The sequence below is a fragment of the Delphinapterus leucas genome, chromosome 8, assembly GCF_059928025.1.
Source record: "Delphinapterus leucas isolate spDelLeu-1000000601 "Yukka" chromosome 8, BTC_Dleu_Yukka2, whole genome shotgun sequence".
Classification (NCBI taxonomy): Eukaryota; Metazoa; Chordata; class Mammalia; order Artiodactyla; family Monodontidae; genus Delphinapterus; species Delphinapterus leucas.
Genome location: NC_143136.1, coordinates 63,332,645 through 63,348,786, shown reverse-complemented (window position 1 = coordinate 63,348,786; position 16,142 = coordinate 63,332,645). Strand labels below are relative to the sequence as shown.

The window sequence follows — 16,142 nt, the reverse complement described above, 5'->3', positions numbered from 1 at the left end:
GTGCTTTCCCTGAAAAAAAAAATTTTTTTATGTTGTCACCTGTACCACATTCCTGTGAGACAGCATGAATCAATATTAACTGCTTTATTCTATATGGAGAAACTGAGTTGTCAGTGGTTTGTTGGCGGAACATGGACAAGGTATGTTTATTCCAACCAGGAGATCTTTTGATTAGCCCATGGATGTTACTTTCCAGATGAAAAAAATAATAGTTACTGTCAACAGGTTCAAAACATGCATGGTGATAAGTAATTCCCATTGTGATCTTCACACATTTTAAAAGAAATTTTAACATGTGTGGTAACTGACACGAAACATTTCTGGGGCTCGAAGGATTAAAGTGACCATAAAAACTTAATAGTAAACTCTGCTACATTTTCGAGAGAAATCCTCTGCAGATCTAGGAGTCTCTCTCTGTGCAGCTCTCTTGTCTTACTCTGTCCTGTGAGCTCTAACTGCCTTGGTGTCCCAGGACTCTTAGCTCTGTCACCTCAAATCAGGGAGTCTGAGTTCCCCCTCCCTGCACTGTGCCCCAGAAACACTTGAAGGGTCACAAAACTGAGTGGGGCTTTATCCAATATTCACACGGCTGGATGACTTTCTGACCAAGTTTTCCTGCTTGTCTGTGTCTCTCATACCCATATGCTGGATATCAGTACTTCTGAAGATATTCAAAATCTATTCAAAAAGGATCGCTGGTATCTAGTTGCACCTGAGGATTTGGCCCTTGTTGACTGACTGTCCTAGCCTCTCTGGAAATTGCAAATAGCATTCTGGAAGAATGGACCTCAACGCTGCCAAGAAACTAAGGTGGTGTTCCTAATTTTTCCTTCCCCTTACCTTTAAGGCTTTCTGATGGTGATTCCACACTAAAGGTAAAGTGGTGCTACTTGTTTATTTTTTGAAGTCTTCATTTTGTTTTTCTTAAAAAAAAAAAAAGTTAACAAGAAAGGTCTGTAAGAAGCAACACTCCAGCAACTTCTGCCAAATGACAGCAACTCATAAGAAAATTCTAAGAATTAGAAACGCTTCCTTTTAGCTCTGCAGAGGACAAATGCAATTTATGTCAAATGTGAGGCTGATTTGGTGTGGAGTACTAATTACTGTCTTTGCTGTTCTTTGATGGAGATCACAGTAATGACTTGGAAGAAATCGCATCTCGTTTCTTTTGGTAGCACAGATGTGATTGCACTCAAGGAGGGAAGAAATTCAAAGGTTGAGGTTATAAAGGTTAACACAAAGCTAACTAATTATTTGGTTTTTAATTTCTTAGAATCTTTTCTTCGAACATTTTGCCAGGTGATTTCTGAATCTATCTTCTGCTCAAAAACTGTGATATTTTCCCCTCAAAACACTATGTCCTGAAGAAGCTGCTGGGACCCGGGGAAGGTAACGAGAAGAGTGGCAGCTGTGGTCCTGCCGAGCGGGATTTGTGGCACAGACCGGGGGCTGCCAACAGGAGCGATTGCTCTCACCCACCTTGGCCCATTTCCAGTGCTGGCCCAAGCGAGAGTAGAAACCACTGCCCTGGGACAATCTGGGCACTCCGCAGGAGATGCAGTCCGCATATGTGCCTGGGAAAGTAACCCAGAGCTGATTAAGATGAAGAGCTTCCTTCTCCTCTAGCTCCCCGCTGCCTTCCATAGCAGTTGGGCCAATCACGCCCCAACTTCTGTTCAAAGACTTGACTTCTTGGAACAGGACTGGCCAGACTGTCATCCCTGCTCACACGCACTGCCATTAATGGAAGGGGTTTTCTAAAGGTGGGCATTGAGTTCACCCATCACTGCCTTTCTTAGATGCCGCTCTTGCCCTCAAACTCAGTAATTCTTCATTGAAACCATCTGATCCTCGAGATCTCTTTTTCTACAGAATCATTCCAAACTCCACCTTTTTATAACTTTTTTGAGTGAAAGAAATTGTAGAGGCCCTGCTGCCTTTCTATTTGAAGATTGCATTGACTTAACAAGGGGGAAGTCAACGTTCCTGTCCAAGTTTGTGAGATTTTTGTGTGCATCTTATCCTTTTAGCATTGGAGTATCGGTGCCCTGCTCATGCTGGCCAATCAAGAGATGGTGCCGCACATCCCTATATGGATCCCAAAAGGTGTCAGAACTCAAGGGGGCAGGTGCTAGAGAATTCACAGACAGATAGATGTACAAAAGACTTCTTGGAGTTTGGCAGCAAGCACCCGGGATGGAGTCCTTAGACTGGGTTCTAACCTGTCTCTGCGTCTAACCACTGGGATACTGGGAGTCCATTTAATGTTAGTGGATTCAGTTGACCAGTTTCTAAGATGAGGGGCTTAAAATGGGCTTAGAATGAAAGGTTCCTTCCAGCTCTGACATTCTGCAACTCTGAGGATTTCATTCAACAAAACTGGAAGAAGAGCTAGAGTACATTAAATTTTACTTACATGCAAATGAACAAGGCTGTAAATTCTAAAGTGTACTCCATTTTGTAATTTGCTACTTTAATAAACAATTTTAGATTTATGTAATACATTTAAGTCTTTAAAACATCCTATTCCTATTAGTATCTGAATTGTATCGCTATGAAAGGAGATGCATGGAGACATGAAATAATGTAACTGATCTTAGAGGGCAAAATTATTCATATGAAAGTATTCACAGACTTCCTGCTCGAGTATCTTAACAAAAGAAATCCTGTAACTAAATCACCAGCTCCACTTCCCCTTCCTTAACATCGTAAAGAAGAAATTCTTCTTGCTGGAAGAGATACTAATGGGATATGTACAGTAACAGGCTGAGTGAGAAGGGAAACAAGAAAATTCACTCTGTGGGAGGAAGGGTTTAACCAACTTGCTATGTGAGGAAAGTGCTAGAACTTTGAAATAGCATCTTAGTAAGTTTGTTGTGGACTAATTGTGGATCTCTCAAAGAAATAAAGATAATATTTATTTTTTAATTCTATATGGCTGTTGAAATGTACTTCTTGAATACAACAAAAATTCTAACACCAAATTTTATGATGCCAAGGTTTTTGAGGATGACCATGCTAAATTAAATTAGAGATTCAGTTCCACGTAGCTTCTAAAATCTTCTCAGACTCAAATAGGGCCCCTTCAGTCTTTGCTCTTTTTTCTCTCTAACCCCCTCTGTCCACCCACCTGACAAACACTTATTAAATGCCTTTAGGTGCTAGAGAATCAAGGATAAGTTCAATATAGGCCTTTCCCTGGGGTAGATCCCCACAGGCTGCAGGCTCTGGGTAGACTCCAGGGATATCTCTGGCCTGTGGGCTTGGAAGGTTTGGATTGACACTGTCTCCAGCTACAAATTAGCTGGTAACATTATTCCCCATCTCTTCTAAACCCCTGCCTGCCCCCCTTTCAAATTCATCCTCTTCTTGAATCACTTTCTTTTCGACTCTGGCTATATCTTGCCAATGGAATCCAGATTGTTCCCAGTCTGAGACCAATTTTATAATGGGAGAAGATGAGAAAGCGTAATCACAAAACACTAAGTTTCTAAGTAAAGGCCTCATTCACTTAAAGTGTAATAAAGCAGGGTATATGGTATGTTCCTGAAAAACCACTAGAATGAGCTGCAAAGGACATCCATCCAGTGACATCTCCTTCTCATAGCTGTGACTTTTGCAAAAAGACTGAGTAATTTCTTCTTTCACTCAATGTTTTTGGAATACTTCTGGATATAAAAGTCATATTTTGAGGTCATTTGTGCACACATCAATACTTCAACATTGCTCTATTGTCTTTATACTTATGTTTCAACATTTTTTATTAATAAAAATCTAAGTGTATCTACTGAGTGTGTTAATCCATAATCAACAACAAAAACTACAACTATGGCAAACTACTTCAGTAGCTTATACAAGTGAGAGGTGTTTTTTTCTTGTGTAACAGGTTGGCTGGATGTGGGCAGTCCAGGCTGCAACAGCTGCCTAAGGATGTCCAGGAATCAGGCTCTGTCTCTCTTCCTGCTCTGCCATCCATAGTGTGTGGCTTCTATCCAAATGGCCACAGCATGGCTGCTGTGCATCCAGGAAAGAAGAGAGGGGAATGCAAATGGGCTTTCTTAACCCAGGCTTTGTTCCAGAAGGGAAAGCCTCCATAGAGACTTGTGTCTATATTTCATTGACCAGAACAGTCACATAGCTTACCCTAGCTGCAAAGGAGTCTGGGAAGGTAAATATTTTACTTTCCAACCTCTGAGATAGAGGCCCCTCTATCTCAAGGGGTAAGCAAGGGAAGGGGTGTAGGATTGGGTGTCAACCTACAACTTCTTACGTATATAACAATGAATGCAACTTACAGCTGCCTTCCTCCTCTGCAACCTACTAAATGGTTTCACAATAACACACAAAAATTATGAAGGCAAGATGCTTTCTAAATTATGAAATGCTTTGTGAATGTTACTATGGGGTATATTTAAATGATTAATTGAATTTTCAAACTCTAAGGTTGTTTTGTTTTGTTTTGTTTTGTTTTTGTGGTACGCGGGCCTCTCACTGTTGTGGCCTCTCCCGTTGCGGAGCACAGGCTCCGGATGCGCAGGCTCAGTGGCCATGGCTCACGGGCCCAGCCGCTCCACGGCATGTGGGATCCTCCCGGACCCGGGCACGAACCCGTGTTCCCTGCATCGGCAGGCGGACTCTCAACCACTGTGCCACCAGGAAAGCCCTCTAAGGTATTTTATGAAAACATTGCTCGTCTCTTACTTTGATTCCATACTTGATATACCAGGAATATATACTCTCAACCAGTAAGATAGCACAATTTTCTTTCTTTTCTGTAGTCATTCTTAACTGTAGACACTAGCTCTGGGTCACCTTCAGTGAACAGCTCCCTTTCTATCTCCAGCTATTCTGTTCTTCTCACATCTATCTCTTTGTATCTGAGAGTAGGAGCTGTACCTGAATTACAGGAAGGAAGGAACTGCCAACTCACTGACTGGCTATATATTCTTCTTCCTTTTTCTACTGCACAGTTTGTCTTAGCGCTGATTTATTGGGTTGAGTAGTTGCATCCAGACAGCTACATGCCAATCACGCGTACCCTGGTTACTCATTATGAGCCTTAGGATACCATACAACTCACTAATGAGCACATTATAATGTTGGCCAGTGCTAATTAGATGATAATCATGTGCATTGCTTTATTTACAGTCTATCCATTTAAATTAATTTGACATTTAATTGAATACAGTGTGAAAGAAATTGGAATTGTGTTTCAAATTTCGTTTAAGTTAATTTCACCTGACGTCTCTTATAGGCAGGTGAGATTATTCACTTGATCTGGAAATTTTCAGCAAATACAAATGGACATAATGCTTATTTTATAATGGCACACACGCATATGTAAATTTATCTCAAAATGTGTTTGGAAACAGCAACCAAATTTGCAATTTTTTATCTCCACTAATATCCTTATGTGCTCTGACTGCAGAGAGATTCTGCATGCATAAGAGATATTAATAGATCCAACTCTTAGTTGGAAACATGAGGCAGGATCCTAAAACAACCTGAATAGAATATTCTGATATTATCTTAGGATAGGAAACTTACATTTAATTCATGAATAAATATGTGGCGAACTATACCTAATTATGATCCTATGTATTTTCCTCTTTCAGGACATAGCATCAAAAAATTAAAGGATCGACCTTTTTAAGTGAGTGTATGATTGCCAAAAAATTGCATGCATGACTGCACTACTAAATTCAAAGTCTTTTTATTGAAACGATTTCCTAACAGCACATGTAGAATAGACTTAGAGTAACTGTATGAAAAGGTGTTTCTATACAAAAGGATCTGGAGGCCAACTCTTCTATTTTTTTCTCAAATAGTAGCATTTCTGGTTTATGGGTATCTGCTTTCATGCAGTTTTGAGACACTTACATGACAGAATTTCTTTAGGCCTCTCTCATTCTTGAGAATAGTTTGCTAGGTATACAATTCCAGGATGGAGATAATTTTTCCCTCAGAACTCTGAAGGCGAATCTTTATGTCTTCTGACTTTTAGTGTCATTGTCAAGAGATCCTATGTCATTATGTTTCTTTATTATATGTCTCTTAGAAAATTTTAGTATCTTCTCCTTTCCCCCAGTTTTCCAAAATTGCATAATCGTGTGCCCAGGTAGGATCTTTTTTTATTTATTTTATTTGACGCTTGGTGAACTCTTTCAAGTTGGAAATTCACAACCTTCAATTATAGGACATATTCTTGGACTATTTAATCATTTTTCCCCTCAGTTTTCTCTACACTGTCTTTCTGGAACTGCTGTTAGCTAATTATTGCATCTCCTGAATTGTTGCTCTAAATTTTATTTTCTAACTCTTCATCTCTTTCTGTCCTACCCTCAGGGAAATTTCCCCAACTTCATCTTCCAATCCTTCTATTTTTTTCTTCTGTAAACTTTTATTAACTGGGGTAACAGGGAGAGTTTGATCACAGCAGAACCCATCCTGAAAGCATTAGAAATTACAGAAAGACGAGATAAGTGTCAGACACAACAGATTAAGCAAGTCCCTCCATCACCTGAGAAACAATAATATAAAACTGTAGAAACCAAATCTTTGTGAGTGATATAGGATACGGAACAAAAATGAAGACATTGGAACTCCTGGTGTTGCAAAATAAACTTGCAACTTCATTTCTATATTTTTGAAGTTGTAATTCAATGTTTTTCCCAAATCATTTCAAGCCTTCTCCAGTCAACATTTTCCCTCTCATCAATAACTTCCAAGGACCTTATTTAAAAAATAACTCTTTCTTTAAAATTTTTATTTATTTAATTTATTTATTTTTGACTGTGTTGGGTCTTCGTTTCTGCCTGTGGGCTTTCTCTAGTTGCAGCGAGTGGGGGCCACTCTTCATTGCAGTGCACGGGCTTCAGTAGTTGTGGCACATGTAGGCTTCAGTAGTTGTGGCACATGGGCTCAGTAGTTGTGGCTCGTGGGCTCTAGAGCACAGGCTGAATAGTTGTGGCTCATGGGCTTAGCTGCTGCGTGGCATGTGGGATCTTCCCGGACCAGGGCTTGAACCCATGTCCCCTGCATTGGCAGGCAGATTCTTAACCACTGCGCCACCAGGGAAACCCCTAAAAAATAACTCTTAATCATCCGTTTTTCTCACCCCACACATTCTATTCCAGGAAACTGGCAGCCTCCCAGCACAGAGCTTATGTTCCTCCTCTTTGAAATGCAAACTTAAACAGATTTTGGTCTTCTTTCTTCAATATTACAAGATGAGCACATGCTTACTGCAAAGCTTAATTCCTTCTCATGGCATTTTTATTCTGCAGCTTACTTGTCACTGCCATTTGTCATAACTTAACTAGAATGCTGTCCTCCACCCTCTCCCTCCCTGACTTTGCAACCATCAATGCTCCTGACCTAACTAGTTAACCTGTTAAACCACCTGTGTGGTTATTTACCAGGAAACACTGGACCAGAAACAAATAATATACCTCAATATACAATAGCTCAGGCTTAATTTGTAGGCAGAATTTCATTTGTTGGCCATAGGAAGAAAACACTTATACAAGGTAAAATTCACTATTTTCATTTCACGCTGGGATTTGAAGAAACAAAGGACAGCAACCAATGTGGAGGGGGACAAGGCTTGGGATAGAGCCCCCTGCTCCAGGCACACCGGCAGAATCTAGTCCAGTAAATGGGGACTTCACCACCCACATACTACACCTTGAATCTATAAATCAACATCCCTGACTGGTAAGCTCCTGCTAATACTTGCCTTTTTCTGCCCCTTTCAGCCTGAGAGCATCCAGAGTATCAAAGTCCTCCTTTCCCCATCTTCATCCTTAGACATAAATGAATCTGCTTTCACATGCAAGAAAACTTCAGTCAAAAAATACAGTTGGTCTTCAGTCCTTCTGTTCTTCTCCATATGATCTTGGCCCAGCTCAGTAAACATTTGTCGAGTGCCTATTCTCGACCAGGCTTTGTGTACACTGAGGGTTCAAAAATGCAAAGGATGGTTCTCTGTCCCTGAGAAATTCAGAGCCTCATTTCTTCCAAGTCTTGCTAATACCCACGTAGTAACTGGGACTGGCTCCTGCATGGAGAAAGCACTGGGTGATGGCTGAGTAGCTGCTTGACACTGGATTCTCACTGCCACTGACCCTAGTTTCTTTCATTTTCTATATACAGACATTTAAAACTAAATTACTATTGAAAGTCATTAGAAATCAGCTCGGGTGCCAATGTATGACCACGTCTGTAAAAGTAAAATATCATTATTTCTGCTTAAAGAAAAACAAAAAAAAAACCCACAGCACTTCTGTAATTGGTGCACCAACTGTGCATGAAGTTCTCAAGTCAGGTCAACTGATGGGGGCTCCTGTGGTGACTAGTTTGTAGTAGGCTCCTTTCTGGGCCATCAGTTCTTCATGGGTCCCCTTTTCAATCACTATCCCCTGTGACATGACAGCAATGATATCCGAGTTCCGGATGGTGGACAAACGATGGGCAATGACAATGCAGGTCCGACCTTCTCTGGCTTTGTCCAAGGCGACCTGCACCGTCTGCAAAGGGAAGATGGAAAGTTGATGCAAAGACGCATGCTTGTTCCCTGGCCCACCATCGCGAGAGTTCTGTTTCATACCACTTGATTAACATCTCTATATTTGGGGGTTAAACCCAAAGGCTTGACAGGAGAGAGAGGATTAAATAAATATTTGCTGAATGCAATGCATCAGTGACTTAAATTGCAGTCTACAAGCTGAAAAATTTCAGTGAAGCCAGAATGAACCAAACTACAAGATCACAAAGTAATTTTACAATACTTGAGGGTCTAGATTGCTAAAATGAAACCAAGGAAACAATGTAAGGTAACAGTTAGATGGTCACTCCTGGGCTTCCCTGGTGGCGCAGTGGTTGAGAGTCCGCCTGCCGATGCAGGGGACACGGGTTTGTGCCCCGGTCCTGGAAGATCCCACATGCCGCGGAGCGGCTGGGACCGTGAGCCATGGCCGCTGAGCCTGCGCGTCTGGAGCCTGTGCTCCGCAACGGGAGAGGCCACAGCAGTGAGAGGCCCGCGTACCGCAGGAAAAAAAAAAAAAGGTCACTCCTGATACTGTTCCTCATTGAGGACATTTTAGCTCTCTCCAAAACAGAATCCTGACTTTTAAGGAGTTAATTCTAAATGGTAAATTTCATAATTGTGTTTCGCCCAATTACATTTCCTTTCATGCAAACTGCACATCAGATACCGCCTCTGACTTTGCGTTGTATGCTTCCCACCTGCTCTGCCATGGAACTTTAGAACTATAAAATATGAAACGCCTATCAGATGGCCTGGATTCTTTTATTTTATTTAAGAAAGCTCATTATTTGCCCATGAAAAAAGTGTCACCTAGCCTAAACAATCTTAAAAACAATTCTTATTTTAAAGTGAAAATAATTTTTTTATTTGAAGCAATCCTATTTCAAATCACTTTCTCTAGACTATTGTCTTTGGGAGCTACAAAGGAGTGGTAATTTCTCCTCCTAATGAATCAGAAAGTTAACAATACTGCCATTTTATAAGGACAAATATTACAGCAAAAAACTCATTTATAATGATCTAAGACTTTAGAAAGTCAGTACCTACCTTTTCACTTTCTGTGTCCAAGGCAGAAGTAGCTTCATCTAGTAGCAAGATTTTAGGATCTCGTATGATGGCCCGAGCAATAGCAATGCGTTGTTTCTCCCCTCGAGAGAGTTGAGACCCCTGGGACCCAACATTAGTTTCATATTTCTGGAAAAAAATATGGTAAGTTTGAGAACCAGAAACAGCCATTGTTCCTGTGCTGTAGGGAGCCCACATCAATGACCCCTCTGAGGATTTAAACAATTTGTTTTTTTTGAAATTGGGAATAATTTGTATAAAGGATGTCAAATCCATTTAGGCATATTAAAAAAATATGGCGTTTTATGACCTTTCGTGTTGGGAAACACGGGGACTTTGTATCCCTTTCTCTGCATTCCTTTTAGGTTTGTATTTTTGATCTCTGTCTCCTTGCGTATGAGATCCTCCCTGATTTAAGATTCCCTGATTTCCCAACTCCTGTCTGGAAGATCTTTCCAAGACAGAATGATCCTAGGCATACAAGGGCCTTCAAGAGATCTCCTGGTCCATTCCCTTGTTGAGGTAGCCTCATTCTGGAACACAAGCCTAACTTTCAATCTTCACCCTTGCTGCATACCAGCTCTGTGATCATGAACAAATTATTTAAATTTCTGTGAGCTTCATAACTAGTTAACATATTTGTTGTTTTAGATGAAATTATGAAGGAAAATCCCTACCTGACGCCTACGTAGAAAACAGTTACATTCGCAGAGTTTTTACCATGCATCAGGTGCTGTACTAGCTATTCTAGCCAGCTTATCATTTAATGTTTACAGAAATCACTTCCTCCCGATCACTATTTTTCAGTTTCCATGTCTTAATTTTCTTAGTGATCAACCACCAAGAAAGACCCTTGGTGGATGGAAAAATGCAGAGTCAATATCACACTACATTCAAACTTGGCTCTGGGAAAGTGAGGAACTCCAAGGCAAATGCAACTTACCCACCACGCACAGGAGTTGCTGCCAAGTAATGAAATGATCATGGTGATAATAGTAACAGCAGCAGCTTTCTTTCTGAGGCTATTATGTGTGCTCTCTCATTCTGTTATTTTTTGCATTTTGTAGACGACTGAGTCTCAGAAAAGTAATTGTTACAGAAGTAACTTTACACTAGAAAGTGGCCAAGCTTGGATTCAAATCAATGTCTGTTCCAAATCTCAGGATGTTTTTCCGTTATGCTAAGCTGATGCTCAGTGTGGTACTGCTTCACTTACAACAAGTAACAGAGCATCCTTTGCATTGGATAATATACTACTTTCCAAAACTAAAGATTATGTTGATGAAGGACATTCATTTTGCGTAAAAGACTGAGACGATCTCGGGGCACTGGGAAATAAGTTGTGTTGCCTTTGACCTTCTCCGTGAGCCACAGTCATAATACTTTTTAGTCATTCTACCTCTCTTCCTCCCTGTCTGCCACAGGGAATGACTCTGACTTGGTACCCACCTCTGGAAGGGACATGACAAAGTCATGCAGCTGAGCCTGCTTTGCGGCTTCTATGACTTTTTCCGTGGGGATTTCTTTGGTGTTGTCTCCATACTTGATATTGTCCACTATGCTACAGGCAAACAACACTGGTTCCTGGGAAACGATTCCAATCTTCGAGCGGAGAAACTGGACGTTTACATTTTTGCTGTCATGCCCATCTATCATCTGCCAAATAGAGGTGACAGCCAGCGCACTGAGTTTTAGAATTCCAGCAGTGAGGAAAGTTTGTATCCTAGAGTTAGTGTTATGCAAGATATTTGCTTTGCCTAACAGACAACAATCTAAGGATTCTTGGAAATAAATCATGTTGCCTTTGACCTCTGGAGGTGGTGTCTGCCAGAAGTGGTGTCAAAGTTGTGATCAGACATGGTTGTTTGTTTCCCAAATTCTAGTTCTACGGGTAGCATTATACAAACAGGAAAGGCACTCCAGACAGTATCTAGTTAAGAAAAAAAACAACTTCCCCTTATCCTTTGGTGCAGCACATCCTCTCCAAGTACACAGAATTGCTCAATTTTGAGACTCCATGGGTTATGAAATGGGGTTTCCTATGAAAAGCTGTTGGACAATGTAAGAATCAAACCTGTTTCCTTGATTTCACTGATACTAACCTCTGAATAATTGAGATAACAGACCCCAGTAAGAAAGGAGTACATTTATTCACTTAGTCAACCAACAAACATATATTGAATTACCTGCCACAAAGGCACCACGCTAGACAGTCTTTTGTATGCTATATAAAGAAAAAATAATTTGTAGTGAGGTGGATGGACCTAGAGTCTGTCATACAGAGTGAAGTAAGTCAGAAAGAGAAAAACTAATACCATATGCTAACACATATATATGGAATCTAAAAAAAAAAAAAGTGGTTCTGAAGAACTTAGGGGCAGGACAGGAATAAAGATGCCAGATGTAGGGAATGGACTTGAGGACACGGGGAGTGGGAAGGGTAAGCTGGGATGAAGTGAGAGAGTGGCATGAACTTATATACACTACGAAATGTGAAACAGATAGCTAGTGGGAAGCAGCCACATAGCACAGGGAGATCAGCTCGGTGCTTTGTGACCACCTAGAGGGGTGGGATAGGGAGGGTGGGAGTGAGATGCAAGAGGGAGGAGATATGGGGATATATGTATACATATAGCTGATTGACTTTGTTATGAAGCAGAAACTAACGCAACATTGTAAAGCAATTATACTCCAATAAAAATGTTAAAACAATAATAAAGAAAGAAAGAAAAAATCTCTGTTTTTTAGGAATTCATGATCTATCTAGGCAGTTAATTACAGGAACTCATATGTCTACCATTTGAGCTCTTTCACTTAACAGGCTTAGAATAGTAAAGGTACAGTATGTCTCACATACTGTAATACTGTAAAGTATTTGGCCCCATGATTTCAGAAAAAGATTATATTAAATGGTGTAAATATATGATGTTTTCGATAATTTTTTCACAGTGTAAAAAACAAACACTACTAGAAAAAATATAAGGCATTCTTCAACAATTAGCCCTCGCTCATCTTCCTCTATGCGTTTTCCATAGTACTGATAGACTGCAAAGCACGATTTAACAATTAAATACTGGAGCTGTTTGCTAATTGTTGTCTATATGCTAGTATTGTAAGCTCCTAGAAGACATAAGACATGCTTCATGCTCCTTAGAATTTCTCACAGGGCCTAATGCAGTGCTGGGCACATCACAGGTACCCAATTAAACATTGAAAACGTTGAATGTTTGCGTTTGTTAGCTTCCTTAAAAGCAAAGAGGATTTTTAAAAATTGCATTAACGGTGGTATTTTTCCTACTGAAAAATGTTTGTAGAAACATTTTATGATGATGTAACAAAATATATTGTGTCTATGAAGTGCAAGGAATCATACTGATTTCTTCATGGGCATTGCTTTCTACCTGTGACCAGAACATTCACTGAGTACATTCAGAGAAATATACTTAATATACATGTTAGTGTTGAAGAAGTCAAACATGAAGGATTCAGGTCCCTGCATGTCATGTAGTTCACAGTCTACCTGGGTGATAGACATGAAAGATCTGACATTTGGGGAAACTGGATCCTCTCCTTTGTAGAGATCAGACTCCCAGTGCAACGTACTTTCTAGATTCATCAATCACCAAATACTTTCAAACAAATTAAAATCTCTATACCTAAAATTAATAAAAGTGATTATAAACTACAGATAATCAACTCTTACTCCTTATTTTCATAACTTCCTGGATTTTACCACTATGTGTTTGCTTGCTTTCTTGTTTTGCTTTATGCAAGGGAAACTTTAGTTGCCTCTTTCAAGTTTCTTTCAGCATTTCTCATCATGTTATCTATCCTCATTGCAATGAACATTATACTATTCAGGGATATCAGAAAGTCCTTTTTCAAAAAAGAAGGATTAAGTAATCAATCAGACCCACACCTCTGAATCATTTCTTAGAAAACTACTTGCAGATGCACTCCAACAAAATGAGACGGAAAACTGAAGAAAGAGGAAGATACGGGAACTAGGAAATAATGGCTCTAATGCAAAAGATACTGCAGGAAACTCATAGGCTGACAGTTGTTCAGCAGGTGTAGGATGTAATTAGTCCAGGCAGTGGCAGAAATAAGGGAAAGAAGCAGGTTCCTCTGAATAGGTACCAGGAGAGATACACTGGAAGAAACTAAAGATTTTATAAAGGCAGAGAATGCAAGAAAAAAGAAAGTCTTTCAGAAAAACAATCAAGAAAGAAAAATGTAATGCTAATGTACCTCACTACTTAACTATGAGATGAACAATATTTACTTAGCCATAATAAAAGTTGTTAGATTTTCAACTTTTAGAATCAACCTAGAGTAAAAGTGTGAAAGATAATAAATGTTATAAACAAAAGGTAAGCATTTTATATATATTTTTTAAATGTGGTACATATATACAATGGAATATTACTCAGCCATAAGAAGGAATGAAACTGGGTCATTTGTAGAGATGTGGATGGACCTAGAGTCTGTCATACAGAGTAAAGTAAGGCAGAAAGAGAGAAACAAATATCGTATATCAACGTATATATGTAGAATCTAGAAAAATAGTGAACATATTTGTAGGGCAGGAATAGAGACATAGATGTAGAGAACAGACACATGTGGACACAGTGGGGGAAGGGGAGGGTGGGACAAATTGGGAGATTAGGTTTGACATAAATACACTACCATGTGTAAAACGGATAGCTAGTGGGAACCTGCTGTATAGCAGAGGGAGCTCAGCTTGGTGCTCTGTGACGACCCAGATCAGGGGTTGAGGTGGGGGAGGGGGAGGGAGGGAGGTCCGAGAGGGAGGGGATATATGTATACATATAGCTGATTCACTTCACTGTACAGCAGAAACTAACACAACATTGTAAAGCAATTATACTCCAATTAAAGAAAAAAAGATAATATAAAAGTATAGTTATTAGGACTTGAGAGGTAAAAAGAGGGAGGAAGAGGTGAAAATAGAGGTAGAATTGCTAATATTCTCATCTTAGAAAATGAGAATTCAAGAGATGTTATCTATAGGTGATGGAAAAGAAACAGAATTGTATTGATTAAATTTACAAATAAAAGAACTTTTAAAAGTAATGTAACCATATTGGGAGGAGGTGGGTAAAGGGAGGGGGAGAAGTGAGGGTAAGCTAAATTTCCATCTCTTGAGAATAAATCAACAGAGGGTCTAAATTCGTTAAATCGTGAAACAGCAGCATAAGCATATTATTTAGGGACTTTGAGGTAATCATTGGGAGATCTAAAAACATAAAGTGGTTAAAGATAGTTGCCTTTGAGCAGGAAAATGGAGAATGGGGGGTGGAAAGGGTGGAATAAGGGGTTGGTTTTGTTTTGGTTTTTTTAACAAATCTTTCTTATTCTACTTTGTGCTCCTTTGCATATATTATTTGGAAAAAATAGAAAGGAAAAAGAAAAGAAGAGAAAAGAGGAAGAAATTCTGTGGAAAATAAGCAACAAAGCAAACCACCAATCTTTCACACATCCTAACCAAAGATTTATGGCATATGACTACCAATGTGAGGTCCTTATATTATTTAGGCTTTAGCTTCTTGAACCAGGATTGTCTCGGATTTTTCATACTAAATTCCCTTTCTTACTCATTTATCATTGTGTTTCTTATCACCCCCACTTTTTCCATTCCCAGTCATTAGTTTCCTGATTAGTCTGCACTTTCTGCCCCATTTACAGTAAGTGAATGCTTCTGTTAAGTACACTCATCTCCAGCTTTGCAGTTTTCTTTGCCTAACTGGGCAGCAGACCATCTGGAACTGGGAAGACTATAATGTTAGAAATTGTGAGGTGGAATCAGGTCAACCAGCAAATGACTGGAACTGGAAAATACTGTCCAAGGCAAGCGCTTTGGAATGAGTCTGGCAAGACACAACCTTGAAGATGACTTTTAGGGGTTGGAGATACTCTGCAGAAAGCCAAATTCTCAAATGCATTGAGAATTTTGCATTGCTTACCACCTTCCCTTGGTCAGGGTCATAGAAACGTTCCAACAGCTGAATACTGGTGCTTTTACCACATCCACTGCTTCCAACAAATGCCAGGGTTTGCCCTGGACCAACAGACACTGAGAGACCATTCAGAACTTGTATATCAGGTCGGGAAGGATATGTAAATTTACAGTCAACAAAGTCAATCTGCCCCTGGAAGTTGTCCTGTGGACGGGAAGATTAGAATTATATATGCTCTACTAGAATCTAGACTATTGAAAATGCACATAAGCCTGAGTTTTAAATCCTTGCTTAAGATACCTTCAACACCAAGCTGCTGAAGTGCAAAGTACAAAGACAGCAACTTAATGAAATGGCATTCTATTCCAGCAGATGTAGAATAAAAGGAGGCTTGAGCATTGAATTTAAAGATATTTGATCTCTTATTCCCATTCTAACCTAAGGGGATTTCCTTGTCACCCATTCTTTGACATTCTGCATGGAAGAAAATAGAGGATATGATTACATCACAGAAGCCAGTAACTGTGCAAATTCCTACAGCTCTGTTC

General features: G+C 39.8%; 1 protein-coding gene across 1 annotated transcript in view; it reads right to left on the bottom strand.

Moving 5' to 3' along the window:
- Window positions 1–7,861: 7,861 nt before the first annotated feature.
- The window catches only part of ABCB11 (ATP binding cassette subfamily B member 11), an 84,090-nt gene continuing 75,809 nt past the window's right edge, over window positions 7,862–16,142 (bottom strand). Inside the window, exons 24-27 of the mRNA XM_022569967.3 lie at window positions 15,601–15,798; window positions 11,063–11,269; window positions 9,596–9,742; window positions 7,862–8,528 (exon numbers count right to left, since the gene is read on the bottom strand). Of these exons, the coding sequence (XP_022425675.3) occupies window positions 8,328–8,528; window positions 9,596–9,742; window positions 11,063–11,269; window positions 15,601–15,798 (753 nt within the window). The 3' untranslated portion in view covers window positions 7,862–8,327. The remainder of the gene's footprint in view (window positions 8,529–9,595; window positions 9,743–11,062; window positions 11,270–15,600; window positions 15,799–16,142) is intronic.